At 44.5% G+C, this 22,055-nt stretch overlaps 1 protein-coding gene across 1 annotated transcript in view; it reads right to left on the bottom strand.

The window, feature by feature from the left end:
• PLEKHM3 (pleckstrin homology domain containing M3) overlaps positions 1–22,055 on the bottom strand; it is a 156,089-nt gene that overhangs the window by 62,130 nt on the left and 71,904 nt on the right. Inside the window, exon 5 of the mRNA XM_049773194.1 lies at positions 14,347–14,410. Within this exon, the coding sequence (XP_049629151.1) occupies positions 14,347–14,410 (64 nt within the window). The remainder of the gene's footprint in view (positions 1–14,346; positions 14,411–22,055) is intronic.

The following is a 22,055-nucleotide window of genomic DNA, read 5'->3' as shown; positions in this document are numbered from 1 at the left end:
AACACAGAGAAATGCAGTGCACTTTACGGCAGTAATATGGCCAAAAACCAGGCCTGTGAGCTGAGGGGTGCATGACAACTGCTTCAAGCAATTCTTTGTGTCATAGCTGAGGGCACTCAGGACCCAAGAAATGAGATATCTTGTATCTAAACATACCTGCATGTTGGAACGGAGCACAGGCCCAATACAGAGAAAGAGGGGACCCAGCATTCCACATAAAAGTGCCCTGAAAGATGCCAGACATCTTTTAAATAGGATGGACAGCAAATTCTTATACAGGCTAAGTTAAAAATCCATTTAAAAAAACCTTGGATTTGCTAATGCAATAAGAATTGAGGAAGATGGCTTTTTTTTTCTTTCAGGGGTAAACTGTGTTTCCACTCCAGACCAAGTCTTCTTTGAACCCCGTGTTAGAGATGGCAGAATTGAAACACAACTCAACAGCAGTTGATTCTCAGAGTACCCACCTCCAGTCTGGCTCCTCTTAGCTGAAAGGAGCTTAGAAGCCAATTAGCTCTCAGCAGGGCCTCTCCTGGTCCCCGAATGAATGGAAAATCCCAGGTATGCTTAGGGGGAGTGAAATTCTAACTGCAGGAGGGCAGGTAGGTGGCTCTCTTGGTCTCAGCTAATATTTGCTCCTCCCTTCAGGAGCCATAGAACTTGTCTGGATTCAAGATTTTTTTTTTTGGTTTTTGGGTCACACCCGGCAGTGCTCAGGGTTTTTTCCTGGCTCCATGCTCAGAAAACACTCCTGGCAGACACGGGGGACCATATGGGACGCTGGGATTTGAACCAATGACCTTTTGCATGAAAGGTAAACGCCTTACCTCCATGCTATCTCTCTGGCCCCGATTCAAGATTTTCTAAGACACCCCCCCCCCCCACCAGATATATCATTCTGATTCTCCAAATTTTACATGCAGTGCTTCTTATAACAGAAAAGAGAAGAGCCAGGCAGATTCACCGACAGAAAGATGCTGAAGGGTCTAACTGGGGGAGACCCATCCCAAACCTTCCTCAGCAAAGACAGAAAAGTGAAAAAGTGACAAAGGGCTAGAGAGGTTGAACAGCAAGTAGGATGCTTGGCTAGCAGGGAACCCACCTGGGTTCAATCCCTGGCCTCCCATATGGTCCCCCAACCATAGCCAGGAGTGATTTTTGAGTGTAGAAACAGGAGTAATCCTGAGCATCACCAAGTGTGGCCTAACAACTAAAGACAGGGCTGCAGCAAAAGCACAGCGGGTAGGCATTTGCCTTGCATGCAGCTGACCCTAGTTCAATCCCTGGTGTCCCATATGGTCCCCTGAATCTGCCAGGGGTGGTTTCTGAGTGTAGAGCCAGAAGTAAACCCTGCACACTACCGGTATGAACCCAAAACCAAAAAAAGATAAAGATATAGAAAAAGAAAAAAAGAAAAGAAAACAAAGAAAAAAGATACATTAAAAAGGAAAAAGAAAAAAGCAAAAGAAGTGCCTCGAAGCTGCCCTTCACTGGCCTGCTGCTCTCCGCTCCTCTCCTGACAGTGCCCAACTGCAGTTTCCAAACTGGTTTAATCTCCACCTGACAAGTCAGGCCATAAAGAGACAATTGGATACTTTTTCATTGTCTTTTTTTTTATTGTGGGGTTTGGGACCACACCAGGGTTTACTTTCTACTTCGTGCTCAAGGCTCACCCCTGCTGGTACTCAGAGGACCAAAAGCAGTGCTGGGGAACGTCGCAGGATGGTTACATACAATGCAGTACCTTCCACCTTGCCTAGACTCTAGCCTTCAAATAGACGGGTGGACAGATGGTGCTTCCTGGACAGCATTTATTACCCAGGGCCCTCTGTGGCCTCCAGACCTTGCTTGTGGCCTGTCCAGGGCTTGCTGCCTTGGCCCTGCAGTGTGACCAGGAGCAGCTTCCTTGTCCCCTGGGAGGCCCTTTCAGAGACCAGCTGTCAGCTTGGGTGTGTCTGTCAATCAGGAGCTCAAGGGTCTGGGTGGGGTCTGCAGCCCTTTGAGGAGCCCAGGCTAGCACTGGCCCCCAAATTCCTTCTCCTAATTGAGCATTCATGAGCTGGTGGAAGCAAAGTAGGCTTTGTCTGTGGGGAAGCAGAGGTCAAAGCCAGGGGCTCTGTTTGCTTTGGCCTGTGGAGTGTTTAAAGATTGGAGAAAATTTCACATGAAAATAAGGATTTCCGGAGTCTCCTGGGAAAAGTGGGAAGAGATGACACCTTTGGAGTGACTGAGAGTCTAGTGTCCCCTCCAACAGACTCTGTTGGAATCTGTCTGGCTCTCCCACCCCTGAGATTTACTCTGGGGCCCTGTGTCAGGACTGATGCCCTTTGCTTAGTCTCTGTAGAATTTGCAGTTTTAACAAAAATCTGTCCCAAGGGCCAAGTTTCCTTTTTTTTTAAAGTGAAGAGATTTGGGGGGAGGAAGACTGCTCCTGGTGTGTCTGGGGAACCAGAACAGCAACAGGGAAGTCTTTCCTGCCCTAGTAAGTACCTGGAACAATAAGCCTTCTTGCAGAGATGAATGAATCAATAAATGAATGAATAAAACACTGAACGAATAAATAAATAAATAAATAAATAACTCTTAGGATGAGAGACCAGTTTGAAAAGACAAGAAAATAATGCAATGGTCAGGCTGGAGTGGTGGAGTCATAGCACAGCAGTGAGGGCATTTGCCTTGCATGTGTTCAACCCAGGTTCTATCTCTGGCAACCCATATAGGCCCCCGAGCATTGCCAGGAGTGATTCCTGAGCACAGAGCCAGGAGTAACCCCTGAGCACTGCCAAATGTGGCCCCCAAAACCAAGGAAAAAATAAAGATAAGGCAGCTAAAATATATAAGCAGTTTTCTGAAGGCTAAGTCTCCCCGGTCCCCTGCCCCTCCCCAATTATCAACATCAATCTCTTCCCTGCTGTCCATAATGGGCTCCCACCTAGTTGAAAATCTCAGGAGCCAGTGGGTAGATGGTATCCTCAGATTTGGCCTGAAATAGAATGACAGGACATGCCGCCTTAGCCAACCCTCTCATTTCCCCTCAGTGGTGATGGGGTGCAGATGGTGAGGGAGAGACCTCATAGGAAAGCAGCACATTACAAATGTAGTCGGAGTTGGCCAGGATCGCAAGAAGACACTCATGCTAACTTGGTCCGGGCACTATTGACTTCTTGGTTCAGTCATAGAGGCTGTGTCCATGAATGAACTTTCTAGCAAGTTTCTAAAAAGGACAATGACACCTCAGCACCCCGCCCCCTCCACACAGGCTCACAGGAATCTCCTTGTGATCCATCTGACCCTTTGCAGATCAACTACCAATGTGGCACAGCAGTAGAATGAGGCCTTCAGGGGTGAAATCGTGCAGAGGGAAGAGGGCAAGCAGGCTCAAGGGCTGCTGACTGGATGTTCTTAGCACGTGGGTAGAGAACAAGGTTGGGTCAGACTGTAGAAGACAACCTTCTCAGCCACAGAGCAGCCTGACTCCCGGTGCTCAATATGTGCTAAAAAAACACACGCTAGATGATTGATCCAGGGGAAACATCTGGCCAGGGGCTGATGAGGTAGGCTGGGTCTCATGTCTTGGGCCCATAAGCAGGATGGAAAGATTTTGACCCAACACACACGACTGGAGATTTCAGAGGCGCGTTCATTCCTAAGGAAGGCAACTCATACTTTCTCTGTGAATGGTTGTCAAGGCGATGTACCAAACAATCCTCAAGCAGACAGACTGTTCTTCAGAAGTGGCTGTGTCAGCAATACAATTTTCTTCTGTGCTTGCATCTGTGACGAATCTATGACATTCCACAGATGAGGTCACAGTGGGGCCTGAAACTCTCCCCATCCCTGATCCCTGGCTCATGAGCATAGGACTTCACATCTCCGTACAGAAGCCCCACCTCTGCCTCTAGATCCTTCCTCCAGTTCCTGGTTCCTAATAAAACGTTGCCCAACCTGGTTGGGCGAACATTCCATATGGTCCAGAGTCCCGGAAGCCAGACAGGTCACTGCAGAGACTGCTTGTCTCAGTGCCCTCGTCTGCGAGTACTGACTTAAAGGCAGGACTAAGAAGGTCTTAAAGGTGACTCTCTTCCTTCAGGCTCTTCCCTGGCTGCAGATGAGGGCTACTAGCTAGAATGACCATCTATGGCCTCTCCTTGTGACCTTCTGTCTGAGCTTGCTCAGGTTTCCTTAAGGCAGGGCAGCTCATTTCCAACAGTGAGTGTCCCCAGAAGCAGCAGCTGACCCTGTAGTATATACCTGGAAATCAGATCATGTCACATTTACGGTCACAGGAAACCTGAACTTAGTGAGAAACACAGAGGCAAAAGAACTTTCCAAATCAGTGTGAGAAGGGCCTGTAGGAGAGGTTTTCCTTGGTCCAGTGTTACGGTAGCTGACCTGCCATGTTGGATCAGGTTTCCCAAGCATCATTGAGTGCCTTGCATTAGCCTGTGAGCTCAGTGAGAAGGGGACAGTGCGTTTGACTCTGTCTCCTGTTCCTAGCCTAGTGTCTGGCCGACAGAGGCAGTCAGCACTGATCTCTGGGACACAGAAAGGACAGAAAGGAAGAATCAGACCATCCGTTGTCACATTTCAAGCTGATCTAAAATGCACATTGACCAGGGTAGGCGCTGCAGAGTAGCCTTTCTGGGGCCCAAGGCTTCTTGTCCATCCATGTGTCCAACTTTTTCTCCCTGGGCCCCCATCGATGTATAAAGACAATAAGGGAGCCTTTATTTTCTTGAATGCTTTTTAGGTAGTATACAGGAAGTGGCAAGTAGAATCACCATTGATATGACTTCTCTGGATGTTGGAGAAAATTCTCTTCTTCTGCTTGGTCTCATAACTCCTTGGAAGTATTGGATTACTCAAGGAACTGTCTTTTGTTACACAATATGGTTGTAAAGGTATTGCAAAAGAAGGCTATTTTCTTCAGTTTCCTTCAGGGTTGGACCTTTAGAAGTAGTAGAGTAATGCTGACAAGCCATCCAGGTCCCCCTGTCCACTCTTTCACCTGTGAGATAAGTCTGAATGCAAGCAGGTGTTATCCAAGCAGTTTGGTGAAAACAACACCTTAAAAACATGTAAATGTGAGATGTTGTTATTGTGGGATCATAACTTTGACACATGGTCCCACATTCTCTGACCTAGCTCCCTTTAAAGGTGGTCTCTCTGGAGCTAGAGAGGCACTAGAGCAGGTAGGAAACCTGCCTTGCACATGGCTAAGGTTCTATTCCTCAAGCCCTACTCAGTGGTCCTCAAACTATGGCCCGCGGGCCACATATTGTATTTGTATCTGTTTTGTTTCTTCATTGCAAAATAAGATATATGCAGTGTGCATAAGAATTTGTTCATAAGTTTTGTTTTTACTATAGTCAGACCCTCCAATGGTCTGAGGGACAGTGAACTGGCCCCCTGTTTAAAAAGTTTGAGGACCCCTGCGCCCTGAGCCCCACAAGAAGGTATCCCTGAATGAAGAGCAGGAGTAAACTCTGAGCACACCATGATTTATTCCTCTCTCCAACATACACATGCACACATACACGCACACGAGTTGGTGGAATAGAATGAATAGAACAGAACAGAATAGAATAGAATAGAATAGAATAGAATAGAATAGAATAGAATAGAATAGAATAGAATAGAATAGAATAGAATAGAATAGAATAGAATCAATAGAATCTCCTTGAATGTGAACTGAACTTACTTACTTCAAACAAACAGAATGGGCAGAAGTGATGCTCTATGACACTCCATGAATGGGCAGAAATGATGCTCTACAAGTTCCAAGGCCAGGTCTTAAAAGACCTTGCTCAGCCCAGCTTTCCTTCTCACTCACTTGCCAGCCCGTAGTCACGCTTTGGAGAGATGCAAGCAGCCTGCATGGGGTCGCCTGCTTACTCCACACCAACTGTCCAGGCACAGAAGCCATTGACCAGCCCGAATCAAGGTCCATCCAGATGACTTCAACCTGTCTATAGGCCCTGTGCCCAGATATGCTCATGAAACTGTTCATAAGCTCCTGAAGAAACCCAGAAGATTGCACATTTTAGGGTAATTTGTTACATGGTAATATTTCACCAATCCATTCAACTATGACAAAGCAACTGGATGCAATAGACATTTATGTTTTCCTGACCACCCAATAGGTCCCTTTGAATCCCAAAGCTTTTTTCACCACACCTAGGAAGGTATGTGGTATTTAGGTAACAGAGAGCAAATGAGAAACCTATAAGTAAAGCTTATGAATATTCAGAGATATGAATATTCATACAACCTATGAATGTTTATACATCTATGGGTACCACACAGATTAGATGAATCAGATGCCAACACCGTAAGACTGACACTAATCTTCCTCAGGTTCTTGGCTGATGCTCAATGGGGCCAAAGTGATAGCACAGTGGTTGGGTGGTTGCCTTGCATGTGGTCAACCAGGGATGTCCCTGGGTTCAATTCCCAGCATCCCATATGGATCCCCAAGCCTGCCAGGAGCAATTTCTGAGTACAGAGCCAGGAGTAAACCCTGAGTGCTCCCCCAAAGAAAAAAAATGGGAGGTGCCCATCTCATGTGATGGGAGGTGGGAAACCACTGTCTGGCTTCCAGGAGTATGTTTGTGAAACCAGACCCTGGCCTGGGCAGCCCTGTGACTCTTTAGAACAACAGGGCACAACAGCAATGGCACAAAACCCTGAACCCACCATGAACACCCAACTCAGGTGACTGGAAGGGAGTCCAGGCCTAGAAACTCGACCTCAGTGCTGACAAGAGGCCATGTGACTCCAGACTTTTCCTCCCACTCTCCCACTGTTTGCTCCTGGAGGGCTGCTGAGAGCTTCCAGAATCACCGTATCAGCAAAGCTTCTTCAGCCCTGGACAGAGATGTACCTTCCTGAATAGCTTGCCCTCAAAAGCATTGTCAGCTGCATTGACTGATCCTCTACTGCTGGTGTAGATGCAGTTGTGATGGGGTTGGCAGTGTGTCCTGGAACTGTAAATCAAAGCTCTCTGAACAGACTTACAGGCTATTGATCTAAAGCACACTGGGGCACACTGCCACCAGGTTAGTGGCCCTATCACCAAGGGCAAGGCCAGGAGCCAGTCAGTTAGCCTGAACAGAAGGCTCTGGGTGGGTGGAGTAGGCAGACCCAGGATGCATCAGGCCCTCACGGTTCTTTCCATCGTGACAAGGCCAGAAGCATACCCAGAGACAGACTACTCAGTGTTTACTTGAGCTATTCCTGCCCCTCCTGAAGACTGCTGAAAAACTATTGTACAAGGTTCTTTGTGGGCCGCTGTCAGTCCCCTCTAAATCACAAAGGCCAGCTACCATCCCTTCTCCTTGCTCGTATTGGTCAGGCTTAACTAACCTGGCTTAACCAACCTGGCTTAACTAACAGCTCTTAGGGAGCCTTAAAAAGATGGCCTCATTCCCTTTTTATCAGATTACCTGGGGCAGGAGAGGGGGTGCAGAGAGGACGTAACAACAGTCACCCAGCAGTAGACACAGGCATGGGCCAGGGGACACACAGGCCAGCTGTCAAGCTGTTTTTCTGCTTGTTAAATCTGAAGGCTCCTAATTAGTCATCCTGCCTCTGACCTCTGAGTGGACAATGGTGTGTGGACCCAGGGTGCTGACAGGCTCTGGGGGGACAAGGAGCTGGCTGTGGGCACTGCAGCGTGGAGCTGCGGGCTCAGAGACTTCACCCCCGTGTGAATACAGGTCAGCTCTAGCACCACTCGGGGGCAAGGGCGGCGGTGCTGGGGTCCACTGAGGCTTGGCCCGCTGACCCCAATAACAGACCCATTGAGAAAGGCACATTCCTTCCATGTTTGCTCAGCGGATGGCCAAAAGGATTCACACACCTTCCTGAGGGAACTTAGTCAAATAATTCTTTACAAAGCAGCCGGACACCCTGGGCATGATCAGGGATGTTTCTGACCCACATTTAGGTCCCACAGATGATAAATGGCTCAGCTTTGTTGGCTTGGAAGGAGCTGGATGTTAGCGGACATGTTAGCTGTTCCCAAATGGTTAGAGTGCAGAAAGTGGGCCACTCTGGGCTACTCCCCATTTGGGAGTCTTAGCAACAGAGTTTCTTTTTTTTAAATCGGGGTTGATAAATTTTGGGAATGGCCTTTTTTACAGGCTGGCATTTTCCATTTTGTTTTCAGGGGCCAACATATATTAGTTTGCTTAGTTTGAGTGAAACTCACCAGAGTACAACAGAAGCTGCTTGTAGAAGTGTCTCCTTGTCTGTCTGTGAAGTCACTGTACATTTGCTTTGTGGTTCAGGAGAAATGTTTATTAGTGGACAGACCAGAACCGCCATCATTCCAGGCAGGAAAGACCACAAGCAAGTCACCTTGCTCCTTTTCTTTTCCATGGTTCTTGAGTATTGTGGCTCCTCTCCTATGTATGGCCTTTTCACCCCTTCACAGCTCTTTAGGAAGAACTGCAAATTTCAGATCTTTTCATCTTTTTGTTTTGTTTTGGTTTTGGTTTTGGGGCCACACCCGGCAGTGCTCAGGGGTTACTCCTGGCTGTCTGCTCAGAAATAGCTCCTGGCAGGCACGGGGGACCATATGGGACACCGGGATTCGAACCAACCACCTTTGGTCCTGGATCAGATGCTTGCAAGGCAAACGCCGCTGTGCTATCTCTCCGGGCCCCATCTTTTTTTTTTTTTATCATTAAAATGAATCTGTTGAGGGGCCAAAGTTAGTAGAATAGGTAAGGTGCTCACATTACATGCAGCTGCTCTGGATTCAGTCCCTAGCACCACATAAGATCCCCAGAGAACACCAGGTGTGATCCCTGAGCAGAGTTAGGAGCACACTACCAAGTGTGGCACCAAACATGACACAAGAACTCCAAAATTTCTCTCCTTTCAAGTATCATGCTGTACTTTGAGCCTATTAAAACACATTTGTGCAGGGGCCAGAGAGTAGGATACTTGCCTTGCATGCAACAGACCGGGGTTTAATCCCTGATATCTCAGATAGTTTCCTGAGCCTGCCACGGGTGATTAGTGAAGAGCCAGGAGTAACCACTGAGTAACACTGGGTATGGCACACCCCAAAAGGGACAAACTTGTGCATATGTAATTTATTTGGTAACATATAAATTAGAACCTAAATTTCCTTAACCTGAAGGCCAGGGTCTAGTCTGGAAAGATACGGTCCAGGGAAGGTAGACAAAATGGTTCCTTAGACGAGTATGCGAGTGTGTGTGTGTGTGTGTGTGTGTGTGTGTGTGCGCTCGAGCGCGCGTGAGCGCGTGTTTTGGGGTTGGGTGGGGAAGGAGAGAGGGAGGGGCAATTTTTATCGATTAACTGCCTTGCCATGGGATCATCCAAGATCCTTCCTTCTGAGTCACTGCAAAAACAATCATTCGGAGCTAAGTTTCCCACCTCCCACAGGCCAGGAACACCATAGAGTCATTCATGAATAGGCAATTTAGGTTGTCACAAGAAAGCAGGTCAGCTACTTTCACAGACCAAGCCTGACCTTCCCTTATGGGAAAGAGACCTTCACAGGGATTTTCTGTCATGAGGAACGACAGACTAAACCAGTGTCCTTAGAGTGACTCCGCATGGTAAGCATCTACAGATGATCCACTGAGGAATACGTGGAACTCACTTATCCATATTGAAAGAGCCAAGAGGTTTCCAAAGAGTGACTGGTCTGGCACAGATTAAGATGGGTCAGAAGAGCCAATTCATCTAATAAGCCGAAGGCTTCACCGACAGGCAGGGCTGGAGATCCCAAGCTGGGGCCACACTGTGTGGTGTAACCCTCACAACTTGTTGTTGGGAGTCCCCAGGAAAAGAAAAGACAGTGTGGGGATGATATCCAGAGACAATAGAGCTGAGGATTAAGAGGACCAGTTCATGGTAGAAAGCTTGCCACAAAAAGCAGAGTGCAGTTAGAGTAGAAAGGGTTTACTATTCATGACACCCCTTCATTAACAGTAGTGCAAACTGCAGTGTCAAAAAAAAAAGAGTGAGAGAGAGAAGTAAAATGCTTGACCCAGAGGCAGGTGGGAAAGGATGGATGGCAGGGAAGAGGGCATCAGGGAGGATTAGAGGGAAACTGTTGACATTGGCAGAGCGAAATGTGCAATGGTGAAGGTTGTTGTACATTGTATGACTGTAACTCAATCATGAACAACTTTATCTGTGGAAAATAAAACCTGTATTGGGGCCAGAACAATAGCATAGCAGGAAGGGTGTTTGCTTTGCACATGGCCAACCTGGGACCCGGGTTTGATGTCCAACATCCCATATAGTCCCCCCAAGCCTGCCAGGAGCAATTTCTAAGTGCAAAGCCAGGGGTAATTCCTGAATGCTTCTGACTGTGGGCCAACTCTCCCCCCCATAAAAAAACCTATTATGAACAACCTTGTAATCATGGTATTTAAGTAAAATATATATTAATAATAAATATATTAATAATAAAAAAGAGAAAGGGCTGGGGTGGGTAGCTCCATGCTTTGGGAAATAGAGGCCATGAGCCTTACCACAACTCATCCCAACACAGCCCTGTGTTGAGGGGAGTGGGCATGAGCCCCAGAACCCAGGAGATGTCTGCTGCCTCAGTGGGCCTTTCCTCTCACAATTTCTTTTTTGGTGAGGGGAAGGTTGGGCTATCACTCTAGCCCCACTTTCAGCATCTTTAAGTACTTTAATATGGACATACTGAAGTTACAGTACATATACATCAGTTAGAAATCCCCTTTAACATATTTATATTAAGTAATTAGTTGGGGGAAGACAAGGTCTACATTTTATTTTTTTATTTAAAACTAATAGGAGAGGCCAGAGAGCACAGCAGAGAGGGTGCCTAATTAGGTAAAAGCAATATATAATTAAATTACAAAAAAATGACTATATCATCTTTAGAATTTTTTAGGGACTATAGTTATGTTTCATTGGTTTAGGGGCCACACCTAGAGATGCTCAGGATGTTGGGAAACTTCTTTGATAAAGGCCTTAATTTTAGGGCTTGGGTAATCAAATAAGGGAAAGAAATCCAATGTAAAACTCCTGAGATGACATGAAAAGTGCCAATGCAGCTGATGCAAAGCTGGGAGCAGAGGGCTTGGGGTGGGCAGCTGGGTTCTCACCTGGACAGTGTCTCTCCCAGAGCAAACACTCAATTCTCTTCAGGTTCTCCAGCATGTGGGTAAGAACAGGCACAACCCAGAAAACAGGCGTAAGATGCACTGGGACACAAAGGGAAGCTGGACTGATGGGTTAGTTAGAGGCAGGCAGATCAAAGCAAAACCCCCTTTGACCACATCAGGCAGACTCAGGAATTGAATTGAATCCCTAAATATGATAACTTTGGAGATCTTAAAGGCAGGCACAGAGTCCAGATAGAGCAAACAGTAAACAGGTGACATGTCTAGCAGCTTCTGTCCATGGGACATTTGCTGAGCTGTGGGTTGACCTTCACTTAGGCTGAGGCTACAAGTGAATTAAGCACTTCTGGGGTTCCCAGGATTTGTGGGCCTAGTTCCCCAAATACATCACTTCCACTGAGGTATGTATGATGGCTCAACAGGCGTGGCTTGATGATCACACAAGGAAAGCAAAAGAAAAGAAACAGACAGGAGGGCTTGAAAGGGCTTCGAGACTTGTCTAATTGCGTCATATGGATGCATTACTCTGACAAGTTAAAACCAAGACTGAATCCTTCCATTCCTCCTCTTTGGCTGGTAACCAAACTCAGTTTTGAAAGGCTTCCTCAAAGGGTGCTCATGTTAGAAGCCCACCCACTCTATTAAAGACCACCTTGACCAGAGAGACTGGTGTCTTTAGACCCTATTGTCTAGAAACAGTCAAGGTCCTTGAGATTCTATGATGGGGTTGAGTTCTAGGAGGTAGATAATCACAGGATGGGTGTTTTAGCTTATTCTCCACCTCAAATACTAGCAATTAAATAAAAAATAATATTAATAATAATTATAATTATTAAAATAGTAACAATTTCAAATAAGAGTAATTCAGGTGTTCCCTTCTGGTAAGAGGAGAGAGAGAAAGAGAGAGAAAGAAAGAGAGAGAGCACTGTTGTTCGATTCTGGAGGAAAAGGCAGGCAGGACTGAGGAAGGAGCAGCTCAGATGTACCAATGGGTTTAAACTTAAAGCCCAAGTAAAAATCAAGAAAACCAGTATTTTCCCAGTCTCCCATGAAATGCTCTCATATTGCTACTATTTAAAATCACTTTCTCACCTAAGGGTGAGCCAAAGTATAGAACACAAAAGTTTCAAGTTTAAAAAAAGTGAACAAACCTGAAATAGTCATTTTTGTTGAAAAGCAAATGATAAAGTGTTCAGAACTGAACTGTTTTCTAGGTTGGCCTCATTTCTTTTGGGTAAAATAACCACAGAGAAAAATAATAAACAACAAAGTATAATCAGAATCCTGTTCATTTGCTAGATTCTGAAAGTGGCAAAAATTGTTTGACTTTTGAAAGAGCCAATAAATGTGGAGAAAGGAAAAAATAATCTTTATTTGCTTTGATTTCTAAAAGCATCTTCAGGAGTGGGTTGTTAATATCATTAATCAACCAAAACATAACATATTTAGGACCTCAGGTATAAAAGAGTGCCAGTCTTCATTCTGGCTGCTCTTTGGGGGGGAAATAATTAAAAGAACATGTACTTGCAAGGTTTAAAAAGATTTTTGATCCTATGCTCTGTTATATTTTACTAAGCTTTGAAAATAATCCCACTTTTGGTTTGTACACCAAAGCTTAAATAAATAAATGGCAGAAATGCGTACCTTTTTATATGGTCTTTTTTGTACACATTTTCACTTGAAATATTTATATACTCGCACATTCCCTTTTAAAGTATATAGCTTAGTGATTTGTAGCATATGCACAGAATTGAGCAAATATCACCTTAGATAGCATCTAATTCCAGAACATTTCACTCATAAAATGTTTACACATGACCTGGATGTGAGTGATCCCTCCTCCTTCCCTGCTCTCCCTAGGCCCAGTAACTACACATCGAACTTTTTGTTTCAATAGATTTGCTTATTCTGGAAATTTCTTTTCTTTTCTTTTCTATTTTTTTTGTTTTTGTTTTTGTTTTTGTTTTTTGTTTTGGGGGCTACCCCCAGTGATGCTCAGGGGTTACTCCTGGTTCTGCGCTCAGAAATCACTCCTGGCTTGGGGAATCATATGGGATGCAGGGGATCAAACACTGTACATCCTAGCTACCTCGGGCAAGGCAGATGCCTTACTGCTTGCAGCATGCTCTGGGCCCCATGGACATTTCATTTCAATAGAATCATCATATAGATATTTTTTGGGGTTGGTTTCTTATATGGCCAAGCTTTCTTGGAGTAATATCAACACATCCTTCTTTTGAAAGGCCTAATCACAGTCTGCCATGCCAATCCACGCCATTTTGTTCATTTAGTAACTAAGTGAAACATAGTCTCCTATTTTTCACCCTATGAATAAAAAGTCCACAGTCACTTAAAAGGGAACATCTACCATACTTTATATACTATAAGACATGCCTTACCATAAGATGCACATAGTTTTTAGACAAGGGAAACAAGAAAAAAATATTCTAAAGCAATGAGTGATGCTGTCAGGAGACAGTGCTGGGAACAACCAGTCTATGAGGCCAAAGTATATTTACAATACACCTGTCTACACTGGTTAAACACATTTATCTAACTTTTTATTTACATCAAAAATTTTAAATACTTTTCCGTTAATATTAAATAAAAAAGTCACAGCAGTGATCAAATAGTCTGAAATGAAAGTTCTCTATATGTGATGGTGAATGTGCATTAACCTGATTGCTCTTACTATGTGGTATGTCTGCACAATAAAAGGGGTGTAACGCTATGGATGTCAAGTAGTTAGTATGTGTTCTCTTCCCCAGCACTCAGGCTTCAGCTCCAGGTGGCATTCGATCCATTAGATGCACAGACATCTTCCCCCACCTTTTGGGGGGCAAAAGTGTGTCTTATGGTTCTCAAAATATGGTACTTCCCTTTGGCCAGGCACACAGAAAAGTCTGAAAGCATCGGGGCAGGGCAGTTCAGAACTGTGGGTTCAGCTCTTAGGGGCTGCCAGGTGTTTTCCAAGGTGGTTCCGCCCCTGAACATCCCCTCAACAGGGCCTGAGCTCCCTCTTCTTTAGGTCCTGGCCAGCATGTCTTCCTGGCCTGGGAGTTGTCAATTTTGCTGTTATTCTCTGCCCTGGACATGATTATCTAAGACTCATGGAAAAGGGACAGCATTATTCTGAGTCAACCCCCATCCACAAAGCCCATCCCTAGGGAGCAAATCCAGCAACAGAGCCCTTCTGAGCACTCACCTGCTGCAGGTCGGCGAGGGAGTAGAGGTGGATCTGCTGGAGGAGGTACTCACGGGGGAAGACCCTGAAAACAGACACATACATGTGAACAGGCCACTCAGCGCCCTGCAGACTTCTCGAGGCCACTCCCCTGTCCACCTAAAACCATCATAGTGACTTTTCCTTTGAGGTTAGGACCTGCTCCCCTGTACTATCTGGTCCTCAAACACAGGCAGGTGCAGCCGGGATGCTCTGAGCATTGTGGACCAAAGGGCTTAGGCAGCATTGTGTCCCAGGCCCAAGCACTACCCAGCAGCCCAGTGGATGGAGACTTATTAAAACCCAGGTCTGTTGGGGACCACAGAGAAGGTCCCTCTTCTCTCAAATGATGTTTCCTTCATAGTTTTCTTCCTACTGCCAAGGTACCAAGAAGGAAGTAACAGTTTCCCTATTGATTTCTAGTTTACTGTGGGATGCAAGACCATGGGACACGGTCCAGGTCGGAATCCAGGTCGGAATCCGAGTGTCCGGTGTCGCTTCTTTCACCAACTTGGCCCCTAACATGCATGTCCCCTCAGACCAGTCTCCAGACCTATGTTTCTCCAGCTAATTTATTACCAATGAAAGAAGGTCACAGAACTTCTTTCTTGTACCTGCCAAGCATCTTTTACTTTGTTTTTCTGAAGTATACCCAGTGGTGCTTAGGGCTTTTTCCAGCTTCTGTGCCCAGGGAGTCCTCCTGGCAGTGCTTAGGAGACCTACTGCACTGCTGGGAACTGAACTGGATTTGGCCACAGACAAGGCCAGAGCCAAAAGCCCCATTCTGTCTTTCTGGCTCCAAAGTCATTACTCTTTTCATCCATCTCCCTAAGGTCACCTGGCCAACAACATTTTGTTTTGTTTTGTTTTGGTTTGGTTTGGCTTTGGGCCACACCTGGCGGCACTTAAGAGTTAGTTACTCCTAGCATTACCCTCAGAAATCACTCCTGGAAGACTCTGGGGACCATATGGGATCCTGGGGATTGAACCTGGCCAGACCAGATTAAGTCCAGATGTGTAGCAGCCACTGGACCAGGCTGCTAAGAAGGGCCCACAGAATCTATCAAAAGTCCTTTCCCCATGGGAACCAGGACAGGCACAGAGCCGTGTGACGTGTGACAGGTCCGTGGTGTGGAAAGGGAGCTTACACAATTCTGAGCAGGACTCCCTCCACCTCCAAAATTATTGGCTCACCTGGGGCAGAAAGTGAGGACAGTCCCAGTTCAGTGGCCAGGGTCTAGTGGAAGTGACTGTCCTGCCAGGTGGGATTAAGCTTCCCTATAGAGACCCAATTTATTTAAAAAAAAAAAAAAAGTATGTGGTGAAAGGCTGGAGTGTTAGTACATCGGGAGGGTGTTTGCATGCAGCTGACTAAATTAATTGTTGCAAAATTAAGATCTCATTTTTTAAACTGAGTGTAACTATAAAGTCACAATGTGTCTATAAAGTCGTATGCCACATAATGCATCATTTCATCATGGACCACACATCCTAGGTGGCTCTAGATAAACTCAACCTTGTTGAGTGCTGTATCAAATAGGTCTGTTTAGGAAAATGGAATGATCTACGCACAGTGACAACATAGCAGGGGCTGGTGCAACAATACCACTGGGAAGGTGGATGGCTTGCATGTGGTTTGATCCTTGGTACTTCATATGCTCCTCATAACCCACTGGGAGTGATCCCTGAGCACTTTTGTGTGGTCCTCCCAAAACAAAGAAAACCCTAAACTTCCCTAACACACACTGCTCAGAATTCAACATAGGATTGTCAGATATCTGCTCCAGCCATCTAATTATTAGTGGGCATTTATTTCTAAGTCTTGGCTACTGAAAATAATATGGCAAAGAATTAAAAGGAGTAAATATATATTTTTGAATTAGTATTTTGTCTCCTTTGGATTAATCCTTAAACACTAAACACTTGAAGCATTGGAAATTTCTATTCCTGTTTTTCAGGAAGAATCTTCAAACTATTTTCCATAACAGCTCTGCACATCAACAGATTCTGAGGGTTCCCTTTCCCCCAACCCTTTGCCAACACTTTCTGTTTCTCAAATTTACGGTAAATGCCATTCTCACAGGTGTAATTTGGTATTTGATTATGGCTTGGATTTTTATTTACCTCACAGGGGATGATGAATAGCTATTCATGTGCCCTTTGGACACATGTATGTCTTCTTTGGAAGTGGACATAGATAACTTCATTTGATAATAGATATTATAGATATTATAGATATGTAGGTTAACCTTGTATAACCATGGAGACATGTTTGGAGAATCATCATGCAATTTCACTATTGTGTGAATGTCACAGATTACAAGTCTGGAGGACACCGTCCTTCCTGGGAAGCTGGGCTACATGCTAGGCCCTCTGGGGATCGCCAACATGCGTGTAGCTCCACAATGACCTGATGTTGCTAAGCAAAGCCTGACTTTAGATTCTGTCCAGATAGTCACTAGAGAACATAAAAAATAGACTTTTCAGGGCCCGGAGAGATAGCACAGTGGTGTTTGCCTTGCAAGCAGCCGATCCAGGACCAAAGGTGGTTGGTTCAAATCCCGGTGTCCCATATGGTCCCCCGTGCCAGCCAGGAGCTATTTCTGAGCAGACAGCCAGGAAGTAACCTCTGAGCACTGCCGGGTGTGGCCCAAAAACCAAAAAAAAAAAAAAAAAAATAGATTTTTCAGATAGAGAACTCCAGGTTTTCTTTTTCCTGGAGAGCAGAAATCATAGTACAATAATGCATCTAGACAGTCACTAATGGCCATAAAAATACAGACTTTTCAGATAGCACCATTCTGCTTCTTCCTGAAGATGAAAATGAGAGTACACTGGTACTTTAGCCAATAGATCAGAGACTAATGCCAGAGGAGCTACAGGTTTCAGAGGCATGACTAGAAGCCTCTAGTTTTCTCGTACTGCACTTGTGTGTCCTTCCCTGCTGCCTCAGTCCTCAAGGTGGACTGACTTGGCAAAGCTATTCTCCAAATGTCTTCATGGGAACAGGAAGAATCAACAAAATGTGTACTCAGAGAAGCACTGGTGACTTCATCAGATAGACTACAGGGTTTTTTCCTGTTGGGATTTCTGACCAGGAGTTGGCATTTGTTTATTTGTTTATTAACAAACTCTAGGCCTGGGTGGAATTTTATTTGTAATTTTAATTCTATTTGTAATTTTATTTTACTTTATTTTTTGGCTTTGGGGCCACACTTAGCAATGCACTGGGGTTACTCTTGACTCCAAGCTCAGGTATCCCTCCTGCTGGGCGTAGGACCTTTTAGGATGCAAGGATTGAACCTCCCTATCTACTGTGCTATCTCTCTGGCCCCTAAGGAATACACTTCAGGAGAAAAAGAGCCATAACTCAAGCTGGGTGTATGGTACAGAAAAGATTCTTTTTTTGTTTTTGTTTTTGGGCCACACCTGGCAGTGCTCAGGGGTTACTCCTGGCTGTCTGATCAGAAATAGCTCCTGGCAGGCACGGGGGACCATATGGGACACCGGGATTCGAACCAACCACCTTTGGTCCTGGATCGGCTGTGTGCAAGGCAAACACCATTGTGCTATCTCTCCGGGCCCAGAAAAGATTCATTTTTAAAGATGGGAGAGACCTGGGCATGGATACATGCTAGGTGAGGTAGCTACTACCTATAAAATGGAGATATGGATCTAGGAAGCTCTCTCAAATACCCATAGTTTTTGAAAGTCAGTTTCATATGTACGCACACATACTCTTGTACACACACACACACACACACACACACACACACTTTTTATGAATGTTCTTAGATGACATGCTTTAAGTCTCTGAGAAAATAAATGGTATCATAAAGGCTCTCAAAAAGGTCATTTCCATAGGAGGGGAAAGATGTGACTGACCACAAACCAACTGAGTCTGGTAAAGGAGAGGGAGAAAAAGGTATGTCAAGGGGGGCCGTTAGTGTCAACTGTTGTACGCATGTGACCAAACCTAGAATGAGATTAAAATCATGAGTTGGCTAACAGGGTAGGGGCTAGTGGTCAGAGAGGACTTTGGAGTGTTGGTGGAGGGATCCTGGCACTGGAATGCCATCATTAACAGTGTTATAGAACATGGCATGCAAATCAAAATTGAGGTAACAGTGATAGCTCATCATGGCTCCTTGGGCCCTTGGATCCCCATCAGGAAGGGAGCTACAGACTCACCACCACCCCTGGGAAAACAGGGTCTTTGCTCCCGAGGGGCCACCTTCTGATTTCTGACAAGGCAGCTGTTTTGGTGTTTTCCCGTGTTCTTGGTGACCTTGCAGCACTCAGACAGCCTTTCTCAGTGGGCAAGGCCCCAGGGCAGCTCAGCTCATGACATTGCGAGTGTATCTGGTGGGGTCCACACTGGACCACAGCGCAGAGTGGTAGAAAGTCAACTCCATAGGGACCTCCATAGGGACCCACCGTAGGCAGGTAGGTCCATTCAGCCATTGATGAAGGACAATAAAACGCGGTAGCAAGACAGAGGTCCATGTCAGCATTTCTATGTCATTATCTTGGCACATGCCAGATGTGCTGAGAAGGTAACTGGGCTTCACTACCAGATGACTCATGAGAAGGCAGAGTAAAGGGGCATGAAGGTCATGCATGAGTGGCAACCTCCTCTCTGCTATGGTTTGAGGCCATAAATGCAGAGATAGTGCTCATGAACCCAGGGCCATCAGCTCAGGAAAGAAGGGAGTCCACACTCCACTTTATATCAGGACAAACTTGAGATCAAGATTTGGATGAAAGTGGGAAGACAGCACAGCAAGGAGGGTGTTTACCTTGCACGTGGCTAACTCAGGTTCAATCTCTAGCATTCCACATGGTGAGCTCACCAAAAGTAATTTCTTTTTCTTTTGTTGGGGTTTTTGGTTCACACTCGGCAGTGCTCAGAGGTTAGTTACTCCTAGCTCTACGCTCAGAAATTGCTACTGGTAGGCTCGGAGGACCATAAGGGATGCCGGGATTTGAACCATGGTCCTTTTGCATGCAAGGCAAATGCCCTATCTCTATTCTATCTCTCCAGCCCCAAAAGTAATTTCTGAGCACAGAACCAGGAGTAACCTCTGAACACCACCATGTGGCCCCAAAACAAAACAAGACTTGGACTGATTTCTGGGGCCAATAGTACAATAGTAATAGTATATATACTATAATATATAACAGTACAGTGGGAAGAGAGCTTGCCTTGCTCAAGCCTGACCTAGGTTCAATCCCTGGCACTTCACAGTCACCCAAGGACCATCAGGAGGGATCTCTGAGTGCAGAGCCAGGAGTAAGCCCCAAGCACTGCCAGGTGTGACTCAAAAAATTAAATAATAATGATAATGATTAATAACAACAACAATAATAATGTGACTTATTCTGAGAAGTCAACTCAGCTCCCACTGAACTTTGGTGCTTGAGAGAAAAAAATGGGCTGAAGGCTAGCTCTGGAGTAGGTAACACCTTTGTTTGATTCCAATAGATTTATTTAATAACACTATTTCCCTGGAGCAGGCTCTGAGAACTGCATAACTGGAACCAAAACAAACAAAATTAATGATAAAAATGTTTTAATATGTTGTAGCAAATGTCAGCACATGTAAAAAATTTTAAAGGAAAAACTCTTTCTCTCTCTCTAACACACACATACAAACACCAAACATCAAAGGAAAACCTCTAATTTTCAATTCATAATCATAAGGACCTCAGAAACAACAATGGATGGAGATGCATGTAGAAATAATTTAAAAAGGAAATGACTTAGGTTTTTGATGTTGATTCTTATGAAATAGTACTGTGTTTTCCAAGAATGCAGACAGGTTCAATCACTATTCAAAGTCGAGTGAGAAGAAATGCCTTTTCTTTGAAAATACATGATCCCACAATGAAATTAGCAAAAAAAAAAAAAAAAGGCATCAGAGAACATCCTCAAGGAAACACAATTTGATGTACCTCATATGTGCTGCAAATCCTTCCTGAAATAGCTGAAAACAGCACCCATCTGCCCAGCCACGGTCCCCGCTAATGGAAAAACAATCTCAAATCAAAGGCAGATATTTTGATAGCAACTCATGTGGAAGAGAGAAGCTCCCATCATTTCCTTAGATGCCTCATTTTGTTCATCACATTGGCTGGCAGAGAAGCTAATAAGACTGAATAGGATTATTTTATACTGGTGGATACTTCTGGAGAATAAAAGATCTCTCTAACCTGCTCCTTTGGAACCCTTAACCACCCAGAGCTTGGAGTAGAAATACTTTGAAAACAAATTTTGGTTGTGATTGTTGTTGTTGTTGTTGTTGTTGTTGTTGTTGTTTTTGTTCTTCTTCTTCTTCTTCTTCTTCTCTTCTTCTTCTTCTCTTCTTCTTCTTCTTCTTCTTCTTCTTCTTCTTCTTCTTCTTCTTCTTCTTCTTCTCTCTTCGTTTCTTCTTCTCCTCCTCCTCCTCCCTCCTCCTCCTCCTCCTCCTCCTCCTCCTCCTCCTCCTCCTCTTCTTCTTCTTCTTCTTCTTCTTCTTCTTCTTCTTCTTCTTCTTCTTCTTCTTCTTCTTCTTCTTCTTCTTTTTGGTTTTTGTTTTTTGGGTTACACCTGGCAGTGCTCAGGGGTTACTCCTGGCTCTATGCTCAGAAATAGCCCCTGGCAGGCACAGGGGACCATATAGGATGCCAGGATTCAAACCAACGTCCTTCTGCATGAAAGGCAAATGCCTTACCTCCATGCTATCTCTCTGGCCCTGTACTTTGGGTTCTTATAATAGGAGTAACACAGTTATAATTAATTTTACCTCAAATTCTTTAATATTTAATGTTGTAAATAACACAGCAATTTTCCTTCAATGAGATTGGTTTTTTTTGTTTGTTTGTTTTGTTTTTGCAGGCTGCTAGAAAACAATTTTATAAAACGTAGGTATATTCATTTTATCCCGCTTTATACCTTTCTGGAGGATTTCTCAGAAAATAAAAAAAGTACTTATAGTAAAAACAATTATATAACTTGTCAGTTTCTTTGGAAAGTTTTTAACCCATGTAGTTTTCAAAGCTAAATCCTGGGGTCTGTTGAAATAACCATGGTGCTAAACCTAGACCCATAACCTACTTTCAAATGAGATTCTCTTTGGTAGTTCAAGAAGACATCCAAGGGAAAATGAATTTCTAAAGTATGATATAATGGTTGCTTTCTAGAACTACCAATGTAATATCTGGTGTTTCAATCACTTCTGAATCCCATGACTCTTGCACTTAATCTGATGAGACTAAATAAAGCCCCACTTCCAGCTAATATCACTGGAAAATTTGCCATAAAGTCTAGCTAATGTTCAAGCTTCCAGAGAACACTTTGGGTTCATTTACCAGCTTAGGGAAGTGTTATCTAAACACCTGAAGTGCTGTAATTATGCTTTAATTACTGGTCTTTAGTGAGACTAAACAGTGATAATATTGTGAATGAAATAGGCTGCTTCTAAAATTCAATATTCATTTGAGTTTGTTGGCTAACTTTGTTGTCTAATAATTAACAGTGCCTTTAGATATTTGAATTTGGTCATAATAGCCCTGATGTGCAGCAGGTGTACAGCAGAGACACCCCGAAAGTTGAATCTAAATAAACCCTGTTTTAAGAAAATGATATTCTGAGAACAAGGCCATCTTAAGAATAATTCTCAATAGGTCAACCTTCTAAATTGAGTCTATTC

Source organism: Suncus etruscus, chromosome 5 (assembly GCF_024139225.1).
Source record: "Suncus etruscus isolate mSunEtr1 chromosome 5, mSunEtr1.pri.cur, whole genome shotgun sequence".
Lineage (NCBI taxonomy): Eukaryota > Metazoa > Chordata > Mammalia > Eulipotyphla > Soricidae > Suncus > Suncus etruscus.
This window is presented reverse-complemented; position numbering and strand designations above follow the sequence as displayed.